This window comes from Bombus impatiens, unplaced genomic scaffold (genome assembly GCF_000188095.3).
Source record: "Bombus impatiens unplaced genomic scaffold, BIMP_2.2 scf_0044, whole genome shotgun sequence".
NCBI classification, from domain to species: Eukaryota; Metazoa; Arthropoda; class Insecta; order Hymenoptera; family Apidae; genus Bombus; species Bombus impatiens.
In genome coordinates, this window is record NT_176463.1 from 872273 (window position 1) to 887404 (window position 15132).

General features: G+C 41.0%; 2 protein-coding genes across 11 annotated transcripts in view; one reads left to right on the top strand and one right to left on the bottom strand.

Annotated features, from left to right (window-relative positions):
- Nucleotides 1–540: 540 nt before the first annotated feature.
- LOC100747273 (flocculation protein FLO11-like) overlaps nt 541–15132 on the bottom strand; it is a 307210-nt gene continuing 292618 nt past the window's right edge. For 8 of the 10 annotated variants that reach the window (XM_033323169.1, XM_033323163.1, XM_033323173.1 and 5 more), the window contains 8 exons: nt 14922–15132; nt 12706–12946; nt 9888–10028; nt 7639–7833; nt 7029–7091; nt 6305–6573; nt 3838–4055; nt 541–3369 (listed from right to left, as the gene is read on the bottom strand). In XM_033323169.1, the coding sequence (XP_033179060.1) occupies nt 3094–3369; nt 3838–4055; nt 6305–6573; nt 7029–7091; nt 7639–7833; nt 9888–10028; nt 12706–12946; nt 14922–15132 (1614 nt within the window). In that variant the 3' untranslated portion in view covers nt 541–3093. Of the gene's footprint in view, nt 3370–3837; nt 4056–5254; nt 5301–6304; nt 6574–7028; nt 7092–7638; nt 7834–9887; nt 10029–12705; nt 12947–14921 lie in introns of those variants that run through there. The other 2 variants (XM_033323183.1, XM_024370425.2) reach the window with 2 other exon arrangements.
- LOC112213568 lies at nt 7829–9456 on the top strand. Its single transcript, XM_024370480.2, has 2 exons — nt 7829–8116; nt 8228–9456. The coding sequence occupies exons 1-2, from the start codon at nt 7962–7964 to the stop codon at nt 8391–8393; spliced, it is 321 nt and encodes a 106-aa protein (XP_024226248.1). The 5' UTR covers nt 7829–7961; the 3' UTR covers nt 8394–9456.

A 15132-nucleotide genomic window follows, 5' to 3' on the forward strand; every position in this document is an offset into this window, starting at 1 on the left:
GATAGATTCTAAAACGATATGGACTATGGCCATAATCGATAAAAATCTTAAGAGGTCTTCTTAGTATGACGAGCTAAAAAATCAATCTTTTTCTTTTTTTTTATAATTTGACATCTTGAAAATATGTCCATAAAGTGTTAAAGTTTAATTCTCAATATTGGCAGAGATCCATGCTTTCGAAGAAAACGGAATGAGTGTACCGAAATCGCAGTAAAACCAGAAAGTGAGTAATTGTTTGAAGTAAATCGAATATATAAATCTTCTACGTACTATAACATCGTATTTCATATTCCACATCATGTATTTCACAACCAATACTTCAATTACCATACCTAATATCTTAAAAGTTACATACCAAGCATCACGATCTCTGTCCCGCTCTATCTTCCCACATTATTCACATACTCTGATTAAGTGAGATTTGTGCATCGGACTGGCATGACTAAGGAAAACGAATTTTGGTCGTAAGAAGTGGAAAGTGAAGATTTAAAGCACCGAACTTTGTGTTTGTAAGACTTGTCTATGAAGAATAAACCAAGATTCATCGATAAATACCCTTTATTCAATCGGAGTAACATTTATACTTACTTAAAGCATGTCATTGAACTTATATATTCGTACAACTTTATCAACGGCAACAATAATAATCGTAATAATGACGAGAACGTAACGACAATAATGGTAATAATGGTAATAATAGCAATAATGTCGTCGAAATGGTAACTCCCAGGAAGAACGAGCTCGTACTGATCGTGAACGTGTTGCCCGTCTGCCTTCCCACTGCCTGTATGCGGTTCGTGTTGAGCAAAAAAATAGATCTAATCACAGTGACAATGGTAATTATAATCGTAATAATAATGACAATGACAAGAATAATGATAACGTCGAAGATTAATCGTAATCGTCGGCCGACTATCGCTATATTTTTTAATTTATTATTACTCTCACTACACGGTGTTTGGTTAAAGTATATACCTCTTCTCACGGTATCTTTCATCCCATCTGTCCACGAAATAGACGAATAATTGATTCTCCTACACTCTACTTCCCAGATTCTCCCCTCTCTCTTACTTTTATGTACACTGTCTCGTTCTACTGTGACGAAATTATTTCAGTCTGTAAAGTAATAAGCGCTGCACGGAAAATATCTTCGCCTATCTCGGTTATCTCGCGTCTCTTTCTATCCTTTGTTTTAAACTAGTACTCGTGTAATACAATGTGTTACTTGGTAAACGTCAAAGATAATTTTACGCGAACGTCGCCATCGACTTTTTTCCTCGTTCGTCTCGTATACGTATCGATGCCAGAGAAATAAACCAGAAACGCTTCGTTTGCCGGTTCGACGACGTGTATTGTCAGAGATTTGCTTTTCTTCATCGAGCCTTCGACCGTTAAGCACCCAAGAGGCAGAAGATATTCGTCGTATCGCGATACGCGCAGGAACGTATCGATATTTACACGTTTGGTTCCTCGCGTGCTTTGCGATCCATTAAAAACGCCAACTTACAACGTAGAGAGACGTAAATGTATCAACAAAAATAATAACAATTCACATAGACGCGACGGTACTATGTACGCGTATCTGTTTATCCTAATAAATTTCTCCAACGAAAGGAACAAACACAGAACGTTTCGAAACTATTGCACAAAAGAACGAGTATCCTTCGTCCCGACCCGATTGGTCGACGATTCACGACGAGCACGAGGATCAAGGATCGTCCTCGCTTTTCATGGAGCTCGTCGATCCTCGACGCGCCCTTAAACGCCTGGAAATTTGATAAGTACACCGTGTTTGCGATTGACATCTTGACAATTAACGACCAGGCTGTGTGTACATGCACCGTTATTACAAGATCGAGGTTTCACGCGCAGAATCTTCTCTCATCGATCATCTCACGCACAATTAGCCAAGTGGATCAGCACTACTCGCCGAACTCTCATTATAATATTCGTAATCTCTTTCTGTCGACTATGTACACACTATGGACAAAGTGTTTCGCCGTTTCGTAGACTCGTTGATAATATAAATGCGTCGGTATACTCATCGCTAATATCCTATATCAGACGGTAGTAAGAGTAGTGGTAGCAATAATAATAATGATTGGGTTAGTCCTAGAAACAATCTCGGTGGTTGTAACAGTGACGATAGTAGTAATAATAATATCTAGCGGTAAGTACGCAGTAGTAATTTATAAGTAGCTGTCGGTTCTTTTCTTTTTTTTTTCCATTTTTCCATTTTAGCAGAAGCAGCATCGATAGCGGTTCCACATTCTCGTTTACTTTTTAAACGTTTAATGGCTTAACGGGTAGTAACAGTTATGCACTGGTAAGAGCAATACGTTTGTTCGATATACATTTAAGCTAATCATTTATGTTTTTCGCGCGTGTGCTCCTTGTGTCTTCCACCAACTTCATCTTTATCTTTACATGACTTAAGAGTGATAACGACATTAACGTTTCCTTTGAATAATATGTATATGTATATATATATATATGTATATATATATATATAAATGCTTTCTCTGCTGCCTATTTACAATCACGATGCCTACGAGTCCTCACGGTCCTCGGCCTTACGTTATTCTTATGTTCTACAATTTCATTATATACAAAAGATATCGCTATGAGCAACGTCAGTCCGTACGGTTCTGCGGGATCACACTGAGTGGTTATCAGATGATACCTTAGATACCGTTTTTCTTTGTAACATTTACTACTCTCAAGTCTATACAGTCGTCATCGGCTTGTGTCGAACATTTACCGTCTTTAAGTCGACAGTCGAAAGCACCGTTTTCCTTTGGTACACGAGCAAATCACCCGATAATTGGTAAAAAGTCTTCTCGATTTCTCATTCTCAGTATGGAGAGTCATAACACAATTTATTATACGATCAAGAAAGTCTTTCTCGTTGCTCGTTTACCGACACACGATTTTCATTGCACAGAATAGTCTTTCCGTTGTGGTAAACCACGCGAACTCCTGTGTCTCTGTTATGATCGCATTTTTTTTCTTATCATCACAACGAGAACGAAGTTACCGCATGAAACGCGTTCGTGTCACGTTGTATCCGATCGTCGAGCTTTAAGGATGGTCTCAGATGGGTGTCGGTAGGACCGTGAAATCCTGCAGCGCGGTCTTCACCGTTTCGTATATCGGCCTGTTTGCCTCGTCCGCGCAATAACCATCAGCGGTGCACAATGTCTGCAGCTTCGTCAGGTAACTGTCGAAGTTTTCGTGGCCCATCTTCTCCTGCGGTCCGCCCGGGGCGTTCGGTATTCGCACGTGCTCCAACAACGTTATCATGTTATCGCGTAGCGATTGATAGTACTCGGTCAGGTTGTTGCTTCGCTGAGTAATCGCCGTTGTTTCCTACGAAGAAACGAATCTTTTTTTTACAAAACATTCAGCTTGTTAAATATACACTTGATCACTTTCACAACAATAATAAAAAGGAAGGAAAATTTAAGTATTTGTAACGAGATGAATATTATCTACTAAAAATTTCAGAATTGGGAATTTTCAACTTTGAGCGCCGGAGGAAAGGGAATCTCCCTGATCAGCGCAGATCTACGTTAACAAAGAATGATACAAGAACTGTCTAGCCTAAAATTTTCACGAATTTTAATTCCATACTGTGTTACTCAATCACAGTAAGTTTAATATTCAAATATACGATACTCAAATCTATAATAATATTATGGATGATAAAATAACATTGTAAATGGAATTTAGCCCTGATTGGGTCGCATTCTATGTAACTGGCAGACGGAAGCTCTTCTAGCATTTCTATCAGCGCACGGTAATAATCGATTACCGACTGAGTACAAGCGTACTGACCTTTTCACCTTGCTTCAGTTGGTTCTCCATGGCGGTGATATCGGAGCGCAAGCGCAACACCTGCGATTCGACCCGAGCGTTTTCTCTCTGGAGCTCTGTGATCTCGGCTTCCAGTGTGTAGAGATCCTCGCTCTGGCCACTGGCGGTACCGCTACCACTCGTGTTACCCTGACCCGTACCCACCGCACCCCCGTGAGCCGGACCACTGGTGTCCACTCCTGAAGATAGGGCATACACGGTCCATTTTAACAGCCTGTCTATCTCCCTCTTTTTTTCTTTCTTTTTCTTATACTTTTATTTTGCTTTTCCCGATTTCCAACAGCTTTCACCCTGATTCTCGAGACACTGGTTCGACTGGTTTTTTCTGCTAATGTCACTGGGCGCCAGAAGTAATAAAACAGCCATTGATATTCAACGTAAACGTGAATATTTTCATTGCTTTTACTTTCTTATAGCTAACTTGTAGTTTTATAGTCAGCGTGTATAACGATGTCGATAGTCTCGAGAACGTAGGTTTACTTGGAGAAAACCATCGGAAGCCAAGAAGGTCGATAAAGTCCGATCAACCCAAGATCTTGACCGAAACTCTCAAAAAGAGCTCTGTCCACACGAGTTTCATACAAAAGCGACTTGATATTAGAGAGAAAAAATGTTACTAGTTACATACGTAGTTCTTGACAGGTGTGCGGGATTCATATACAATAAAATGTGAGAATGTGGCGAGAGCATATATGTAAGTAGCGCCAGGAAAGCTTCGGACAGCGATTTGGGTTGGTCTGTGGTCGGGTTACATTGTTTTACTTTTTTCTTTTTTGGTATCTTTTTTCTTTTTTTGGAAAACAAGTGCATCATCACATCGCAGGTTCGTCTTATCGCGCGACAATGATCGCTTGCTAGGCGGTATAAGTCTAGAAAGTATCCCAAGTCGCTGCATGAGGATTTGTCTGAAATATGGGAACGGTTTCTTCTGCGAGTGGTTCGTGCTGAAGTGATGGAGAAAAGAGCTCGTCTAGTTCGCAAACGCGACGACTTGTTCTTTCGATGAAACGAGTGATGCGTTTTACTCATTAATAGACGCACGAACCTGACAGGAGTGCCGCAGGAAAACAGAATGATCGGGGACGATGTTAAGGTGATCAAGGGGTAGCGTGAGGTGCCATCATACCAGATAGAAGAAAAAAATAGGAGACACCGAGTGCTGGCCTTTTAATTTTGCAACGTCATCGTAACTTGCAGTTATATTATAAAAGAATTGAAAATTATTTAATTGAAACTATAGCAGGTACTTTTCTGTTTCTTTATGTTGCTGCCAACACTCGGACGTCATCTCGTAAAAAGTAAAATTACTGGTGTGTGGATCTTGTATGTAACACCGAAAACACATAGAAAACAAATGGCGAGTACGTCAGTCCCTTACCTTCAAAAGTAAATGTTCTCCTCAAAGCTCAATGACAGGAAAGGAGCTGATCGTGATCCCAGAATAAATCAGAATATATTATTTTTCATTATTATGACATACGGCTGCTTTTTTTTGGTCTTTACATTTTCGCTTCTTTTTTTCTAATTGTCTTTGTTCTTGCACATAGTAATGTGGGAGATAGGATTTCACGGGGGCCAAATTCGTAATTGGAAGAAGCAAAGTGACACAGTGGATGTTGAGGTGTCCAGTTCAGGTGTTTCTTTCTTACATTTCTTTTTTTTTTCTGTTGTCGTTGGTCAACAAATTCCGTGCGTCTCTGTTTTCTCGTGGAAGAATATAAAAAAGAACAGAACCAAAAAAAATATCTCGAAAACACCTGAATACCAATATCACGGAGAAAAAGGGTGGCGAAAACGAAAACGTAAAATTTAAGTAGAAACGACCAAAAAAGTAACTGAATATACAGGTAGACAGAAGTGGGCGGGAAAAAGGACGGAGGTTACTCTTGTTGGTATGACAGCACATCATTGCGTGAAGAGTAGAGTATAGCGTAGCATAGGATCAAGTATAAGGTCATATATGCACAAGTTTACAAATAAACGTTCAGAATTTTGTCACAATTTTTTGCCCTCGACTCGTCCAAAGTTACTAATTCCATATATTATTCCGAATATTTATCCAAATATCATCTAATATGAAAGTCAATAAAAAGAAAAGAAAAAGAAATTATATTGGACGAGTACGGCGCGAGAAAAGAATAAAAAGGCAAACTTGTAATAATCATGCCTACTCTACAATTTGTTGCTTCTACTCACTGTAGTAGGCAATCACATGTCGCAACATTAGCTCGACGTGAATGAGATATCTCGAATTTACAGCGAACATTTCAATTCGTAATATGTATCAATTGTCGACGACTCGTTCACGAAGAGCCAACCGATCTGCTTTCCTTTTCTTTTTTCTTTTTTGCTTTTTATTCTTCGATTAATAACGATACGCATCGATAATCGAAGACATGAACGACATCTGAGGCAGCTTGACCCTCACCGGTGATTCCTTTGCTGTACATGGTCGACATGTCTTCGAACTTTGGCTTCTTTACCGCGTGACCGGCTATCGGACAACCGGATAGAGATCTGTGAGTAGAGAACGATCCGTTTATATGACCGATTCCGTCACAGCCCGGCGTGGGACAGTTCACACCCTCAAACTTCATCGCTGTCGCCGCGGCCACCGCTGCTTTGTGCTGCTCCACCGTACCTCCCGATTCTAATACACGCATCTTGTTCCTGTTTGCAATGGGGCAGCCCGATGCGCTGCAACAAGTCGTTGTTATCGCAATTAAGGACATGTCGTTTCATAGAAAATACCCTCTTACTGAAAATAAGGAAGATAAGAAATGCCAATCTTTTTTGTGACAGAAGAACAAAATCAGTTCGAGACATTACCATCGAACAAAAATGTAACTTGGACAAAGTATTGGTTAAAAGTAATTCGTTCGAATTCGATCTGCTACGTTAATCTTAGTCAAACTGCCTAGTTTCTGTTAACGGGCTAAATTGAAATAAAATTTATTAGAAATATTTTTTTTCAATCAATTTTTTTGCAAATACTTTATATTGGGAACGAAGCTATATCTCGAGCCTTGCATTTTCTTAAAATTATGAGTACTATTTCAAACGCTCAATTTTGAAAAAGTTTCTTTTTAAAGTTTTTGGTAAGTCATAATTACAATATTTGGTCTTCCAAAAAAATAGCGAGGAAATCTTACCTGCGATGCGACAAGAATTTGCCAGTGGCATGGCCAGAGCCGTCGCAACCGGGGATGGGACATCTGTAGCACGAAATGCCAACACCACCATTACCAACACCATATAATCCATCCACAGAGAAATAGAGAGAGCGAGCATGAAACGAGCGGAAACCGCTGGTTATTAGTCAGCGTCTTCGTCTTTGCGTTAGGAAGCGAATAGGGTTTAAGGGACACCGCGTTGAAAGGGATGGGGACGACCTTTTCGGTCTGGTAGCGGATCTTAGCACGTGCAATGCGGTCAGCAAGATATCCACGTAGCTGCGTGTAACGTGCGAACATGGTGAAAACGCAAATTGGAATCGTGATTATGTATAACACAAGTTGCAGAGTTCGCAAGAGACTAGAAGCTCGCTCAATTAAACCCATTCTATCTTTCTCGCTAATCTTTATCAAATTTATGGAAGTGAATTGCACTGTGTTAGTTTTAGAGCAGTGATTACTTGCAATGATTTTCATAGAAAACGATTCAATATGGAAATTTGAAAGTTTTAGTTTAAAGTTTTAGAGATCGAAGGATTGGTTCGATTTTGAAGTGTTGGAGGATTAGTAGAATGTGAATGATACAAACCTTAGTGGTTCCGAATCCTGTCCATCTCGGGGCTTGCTTTTCGGTTTGTTAGCCCTTGGACAACCGGACAAACTTCTGTGAGATGAATAGTTGCCGGTTACGTGTCCCGAACCGTCGCATCCTGGTGTGGGACATTTGAGCTCTTGAGAATGTGCTTGGATCTGGGAACGATCGGCTCGCGGACAACCAGACAAGCTGTAAAGGAAACAAAAATTTCTGCTCTTTTAAACTTGGTCTACATATACCATGACGATTTTGCGCTACTTCCACTTCGTTAGAGAATGTTTTAACAATCTTGTTTTATTCATTGTATATCAGGTAGAATGAATAAGCAGCGCAGGAATCCCCATGGTCAGGATCACGAACGCACACCTCAGAAACATCCAACGATGGCTTCAGCAACACATCGCATGCAATTTACGCGACGTTGCCAAGAAGTCTCGAGTACTTACGTCCAGGTACCAGATATGATACTCAGGTACTATTAAACGATTTAAAAGAAGATCTCGATGAGATTACAAAGTATCGTTCCACAAATGTTAGTTCTATTGCATTATAATTTCCTATTGTTATTTATTATTCGTCAAAGGAGCAAGACAATTCTGCTCACCGAGATCATCCACACGGACTGCTTACATATTAATAATGGTTTTATAAAAGAAGCAGCCTTCAGCGCGATTCCATCTTGGACAACTTGCCTTGCGTCCAGTTCGAACGAAGACATTGAACATGAAGGTTTAAGGCTCGTGTCGTGAAATAACACGTTTCCATTCTCTCTCGAAACATGACTTTGAATGATATCGTATTGATTCCAACAAGTTCTTTTCCCTCGGATCTATTGGGTGAATGGTGGACTCGCAGTCGAAACGGGCAATCAACGATTCATAATTATATACACATATGATAGCATGCAAATGGCAACGCCGTGTTCCAGTTGGATCACTCATGAGGTGTCGCTCGTATCGATCGATCGCGTTTTAAGTTCATGTCAATACAAGGTTGGCCTTACTCTAGGAACACTGAAAAGGAGAGCAGGGAGCACACTCACACCTGACCCCAGTGAAACTCGTCAATTGCCAATTGTCTTTCTCTGTGTTTATAATTAAACGATTATAATTAAACAATCGTGCAACACGCTTCCGGATACGGTGCACCTTTGTGACTGTTACAATTATCGTTATATTTTATTTTCTCTCACTTTTTTCTATTCCTTACGGTTCTGCTCTGACATGGTCATTGGCAACAGTTCGCTACGAAGCTGCCCACTCGAGGCTGGCGAAGCGGTTTTTAAACGGGCGGGTTCGGTGATCGTATAATATATATTTATATATATATACATATTTAGATGCGTATATGAAAATGAATATTAATTACAGCTAGAGCTCAAGACAAACTGGTGGAAGCATCGTATCTTTGCACGAGCACGAAGCTGCTCTTCACCGGCGATCGTCTTAATGATTTTGCCATCCCTTTTCGTAGGGGTCGGGTCGAAACAAGGAGCAAGTGGTGCTTCATTCAACATGAAACTCATCTACACACTTTGGTTATAGTATATCGTACGATAAGGCAAATGGGGTGTGGAGGAATTACGTACGTGAAAAAGGTACGCAAAGAGAAACTATATTGGGGAAGAAGAAAGGATATATAAAGAGAAGAAAGACCGTGGAATGAAAATAAAATGAAATAAAATGATTTGTAAAAATAGCTATTTATATCAAACGGGTGTTTACACGTATAATATGGTAACAGCAATATCGAGTAAGGAGTACAAGACCGGTTTAGCAAGGAAGTTAGGGGCGGAGGAATTCTAGATAAAAATGATATAGTGTCACAAAACACTTAAGAAGCCACTACGCCACGGACCACCAATATGCATTGATGCAAAAACCCATCCATGTAATTTTCGCATTTTCGTGAGAAATCGCTTTTAATGTTTGAATGTGTTTTAAGGATGTCGATATGTGTGACTTTACGCGTGTGTTCTATAGGATGCCAAGTACTTTAACAGGAATCGAACTACTACCAAGGAATTTTTACGTTGGATCGATTCAATGAGGAGAACCAGGGGAATAATTGTGTAGCAAGGTTCCTATATGTATGAATATGTGTATATATGTATTTATGTGTGTGTATGATATGTGGAGCGTGCGTGCGTGCGTGCTGCATCGCTATATCAATATATAAATTATACATAATCGGATGACGTCGTCGAATGTAAAATGTCAGTGTCAATGTCAATGCTGCCTTGCCTTCTGTGGGTAGCGTAGTTTCCCGAGACATGACCCATGCCATCACAGGACGACGTGGGGCACTGTATCAGCTCCTTGCCATCGCGACCACGAGGGGCGGGCCGAGGCACGAAATTCAACGAGTGCCGCCTCATATTCATACTGCACCGAACAACATCAACACTATAAGACACTCTCAACGCGATCACTCGTCTCTCGTATGCCTGCACCTAATAACTCTTTCATACGCGTTCACTCACTACGTCGCACAATGGATGCCAGCGCATAGTCACATGTCGAATCATAAATGGAGAACATGTTCGAGGAACCCAATGGAAAAGTGGAAAAGATCATGTTTGTCTGGATCAACACAATCTTTTTTAAAATAAAGATATCGTCACTTTTACCACTTTTCCTCTGAACCCTCACTTATTATCGTCAAATCCAATTAAAATTTCACACATATAACAACGAAGATAATAAACGATAGGAGATTTTTAATCTCGAAAGCTCAGTTGGAATAACACTGCTTCGGACATCCAGGGTACGAGCGTGGCTGGAACGCAATCGTTGCGTCGCGTCGTTACAGAGCTGGGATAGCAACCGGAAAGTTTTATTGCGCTCCGCAACTTTTCCTTCTCGGCCAGGGCGAGAGGGAGGTTGCCGTGCACGGACAGCGGGTGTCATAGCGACATATGAGAGAGAGAAAAAATATTCCGAAAAGTTCGGCATCCGGTCGGTGGAGAAAGGACGAGGCGCAGCAGCAGCAGGAGCAGGAGGCGGAAGGAATATATGCGGATCAGAGCACGAGAGAGCGGTTTGCTTCTGCTTTTTTCTCTCGTCTCCTCGTAGTTTCGTAGATGAACGAACTACCGCTGGGCTATGAGAAGCCTCGAAAACCTCGATGGCCCTTGAGTAGCCGCGATATTGCCGGCCAACCGAGCCGACGGATGCGGACTTGAGTGCAATTCACCGGTACGCCCCGAATGCTCTGCCTTGTGTATTTTCCCAGGCTCCGTCTAACCACCAACCTTCTCTGTCTTCATATCAACGACCTTCATAAGTCGCGTTTCCGTTATTCGTTCGTCCTTCTATTACGAGTTCTATTACGAATCGAAGATTGTCTATGGAGGGGAGTGAGGTAATTGCTCTTGAAAGCATGTTTCGTGCGTTTTGAAGGAATGACGAGTCTCTGATAAGATTACGATTCATAAGATGATACGATTAGAACATAATGAGAATTGTATAGTAAGTATTACTAAAGTCGGAAATTCGAGAACGAATGGCGCTTCTTTCCTTCCTAGTTTATCGTTATACAAATGAATTTACTGCGGATATTAAATTCCTAGTACACTATAAATTTATGTAATGTATAAATCAAAAAAATTTATGTAATTGCCGTATTAATCATTAAAACTAATAAGATATCTTTTACAAGATTGCAACTTCCAAAGTGTTCTATACGCGAAACTGTTGAAAAAAGGCTGACTACACATAATTATGTTTAAAAGAACTACTGTTTATTTAAAAAATTAAAAAAAGAATTTATTATTTGTATGAGTTTGCAATTTCGGAGAATTCTAGGTGCCTACATATCCAAACCGTAGACGACTATTTTAGAACGCTTAATTTAAATATGATTTCTCCAACTTTTCCACGATCTACCCCTTAATATATAAACGCGAACATTCTCGAAGAATTTGGGTAACGTTGTCGAACGGACGCGCGGAATTCCAGGGCATGGGCGGAGATTAGAAAAGAGAGGAAACCAGTGTTGCCCGAGGTATCCGAGGTGCATTTCAAGGGTCTAACCTCGATGGGACGACGCAGGTCTCGCCCCATAATCCAGTGCGGTGGCAACTGATTATACCCCACCTCCTCTTTCGACCTTATTCACCCTTGGCGGCTCCCCTTCCAGCAGCCTCTCGTTCCACCTCCTCTCCTTATGCGCCGAACCGCGCCTTCTCCACTGTACCGCCGAGCTTTACGTCAATTAGAATAAGGTTGGCACTTTCGGTACGAAGAGTAATTACTTTAATTAACAAAATGGAGGTAGGTATGCGCGATCTCCGCCTCCTTCTGCGCCGTTAGTGGCCGCCACCGCCACCAACCGATTTTGCCTCCTGTGCCTTTTCAGCCGCGAATATACGTATACATTCGCGAGAGAGATTCGCGCGACCCTTTCCGCAAGGCAAGTACCAAAATGTGCGATGCTCGCATGCACGTTTATTAGACGCGTGGACGTTCCTCCGGTTCATTGGACAACGTGGGTACCACCAGAATGGGACGTTTCATTGTGGTCTGATCTTGTATCGTCCCGCTCTACTGAATGAGATCAATTTTTACAACGATCAGGACTACAGGACTTCTCTGAGTAATTAATTTTAATTTAGTATAGATTTATATAAATCTATATTTATATTTAGTATAATTTAGATAGATTTATTGGATTGCACAGTATCTAGTTTACTGAAGCTCTTACTTTGAAAATAATAGTGATAAAAAAATCAATCATCAATTTTCTTTAGAAGTCAAATCAATTATAATAAAGATCAGGAATCTTCAGAAGTTAAAATTAAAAATCTTAACTTGAAATGCTAAGTTTCTTAGTGTCATATATTACTTTTTGAATTTATGTGAATTTAATTAAAATAACAGAGAAAACGTTAAAATACTAATTAATAATAATATTTCGATATTCTCTCTCTCTCTCTCTCTCTCTCTCTCTCTCTCTGAGGATGGCAGTATCGAGTTTCCGATGAACCAGAAACGTCTTACATATTCTCACGAGCGCGGTATTATTTTGGAAGGAAAGTACATAGATCGTCGAGTTCCTTACCTATCGTCTTTACCCGTAGGTTTATCGAGAGGTCCGACTGTGTGCTGCGGAGGTGGCATACTATAGCAAGGTGTCGGCGTGTAGCCAGCTGGGATTTGGTAACCGGAAGTTACGGGACCTCCAGGATAAGTTCCACCACAATTGTAGCCTGCGGTGGGGTAAGGGGTATACGTGTTCCCAGGGTATTCCGGTTGAACGCCTGTCATTCCGTATCCGGGGTGCGGGCTCATCGGTCCATAACCTGAAAGTGACAAATATTTATAATGTAATCTTGTCGAATGAAAGATTCATTATTACAATAGAATATTGTATATAAAATGTTTTATAAACATGAATATGAAATTTAAAAGATTAAAAAATCCCTATTACATCCTAGTGTCGTTTAATAATAAAAGTTTTAATTGAAATAAAAGGTTTTAGTTTAAACGAAGTTAATATTCAATTCATTCTCCACATATTTACCATTCTTTATTCACTTTTCGGTATAGAGGTATATTTAAAAACTTGGAAATATTTATAAAGCTACGTGGATACTTGTCAAACTTGCAGTTCGGATATATATATACAGATATCAAACCAACAGTGTTCGGTGAAAACGTACAATAAAGAAACACGGTACGGTCTAAAAACTGGAGCAACGCGAATACATGAACACGTGCGCGAATGCTCCGCTTTGGTGAAGAAGACGCATGGCGAATTTCAATTTTATGAAAATCTCCACCTCATTCCTACGTAATCTCTTGACTGGCAACGAGATGCAATAATGAAGTAAATAAAGAAGTCACTCTTTCACCGTGGAAACAAAAGAACCACGATACAAAAATAAAGATAAAAGAAAAGGAGAAAATACGGAGAAGAAAAAGAAGGGGATGAAGCAATCGAAAGCGGCAGGACAAAGGTTTGGTGGCGCAAAGGTCGAAACCGTCCGTTAAGGTCGACGCGTCGCTTGATTAACCGTTGTAAAATCTACGCGTTTATTTACCGGCAAGAATTCATTTCGTCTGCAGTGCAAATAGCCGACGGACGAAGAGCGTCGGTGTACGGGCAACGTGGACGACGCGCGAACACGACGACGCTGAACGAACGAATGAACTCGACATGCCGGCTGTGTGCTCGAATATTTCAATTTCAATAACTACTCCCCAGCGTCAGAGTCCGCACAATATTGGCCGCGCCGGACTTTTGCCGGCTACGTGTACGCGAAATATTGATAATTAACAATGGTCGTGTACCGCCACAGGGAGGTGGTCCGGTAGGAAGGGTGCCGGTTTGGTGCACATCCACGCCGGCGAAAGAGGATGAGAGAAGGAGGAAAGGGGCGGGTATACACAGCGAGAGCAGGAGAAACGACGACAGGGACGAGGGAAATGGGCTGCTGTAGGTTTGGAATGCCAAGGCACAGAGAGACCGAGGAAAATGAGAGTCGGGGCCATAGGTGCCTATTATGGCAGTCATGTACTGTTCTGGCGAATTTTTATTCGACGGTTGTAACCGCGTATCGCTCTCTCGTTCGGTTCCTCTCCCGTCCGACCCCCGAGGGCGTCGAGCTCTTTGTTCTTTTCCCTTGTCCATGCATTTCCTCGCTCGTCCGTTACGTGTAGTCAAGCTGACTCGTCGCGTATGTTTCAAGTATATGTGCTTGTTGAAATTTAGAATACCGAAGACTTTGTTGGATCTATGTACATGTTGGTGTTATCTACCCGTTCCAGGTAATTTGTTTCGGTGTCTCTAGTCAACGCGTGTAACAGCTTCTGTTGCTACGCGATGAAAAATGACGGGTTTCAAAACACGAGTCTCATTGGATTTTCTTTGCATTCGATCTCACCACAGCTAGAGTTTTTACTGCATGACGCGGAGTAGTGAAGGTTTGAAATTTTTTAATATTATTCGTTTTCGGTAGCGGATGTTTCAAAAATTAATAGTTAAAGAATGAAATGATTTATTACACAATCAAATCAAAGTAATCAAATTTCATCTTTAAAATTTCAAAAAACATTTAAATCTAAAAAGATAGAAAAAAGAGAGCACCTTTTATTTTATACCTCCGTTAAAAATTATCATTTTCAATATTTAAATCGTCAATTATTATAAAAACGATCAACAATTACAGATAAAATAGAGATGAGGAATAGAATAGAGTCAGGGGTCATAAAGCGTTTCCATATGATCGATGACGAACTATCTGGCAAGTTAAGTGATAAACAGTGATAGCTCACCAGTGGGATCGCGGTAAGCGTCCATGTAGTGGGAACCCCCGCTGTCTGGGGTGCTTTCCCGACTGTACGCCGTGACGTGCACACCGGGTGGCGGGAAGCCTGGCACAGGCCTGATTCCAGGACCCCCACTGAAATTGACCGGCTCGTTTGCCGTCGAGAAGTCCACGGGCTCGGTTTGCTCCTCGATTGGTCTGGGTGCTGGGAAACCAGG

Coding starts and splice junctions, on each gene's coding strand:
- LOC112213568 (XM_024370480.2), top strand. CDS start 7,962: ATGAATAAGCAGCGCAGGAATCCCCATGGTCAGGATCACGAACGCACA. Junction 8,117..8,227: donor GTACCAGATATGATACTCAG/GTACTATTAAAC, acceptor TATTCGTCAAAG/GAGCAAGACAATTCTGCTCA.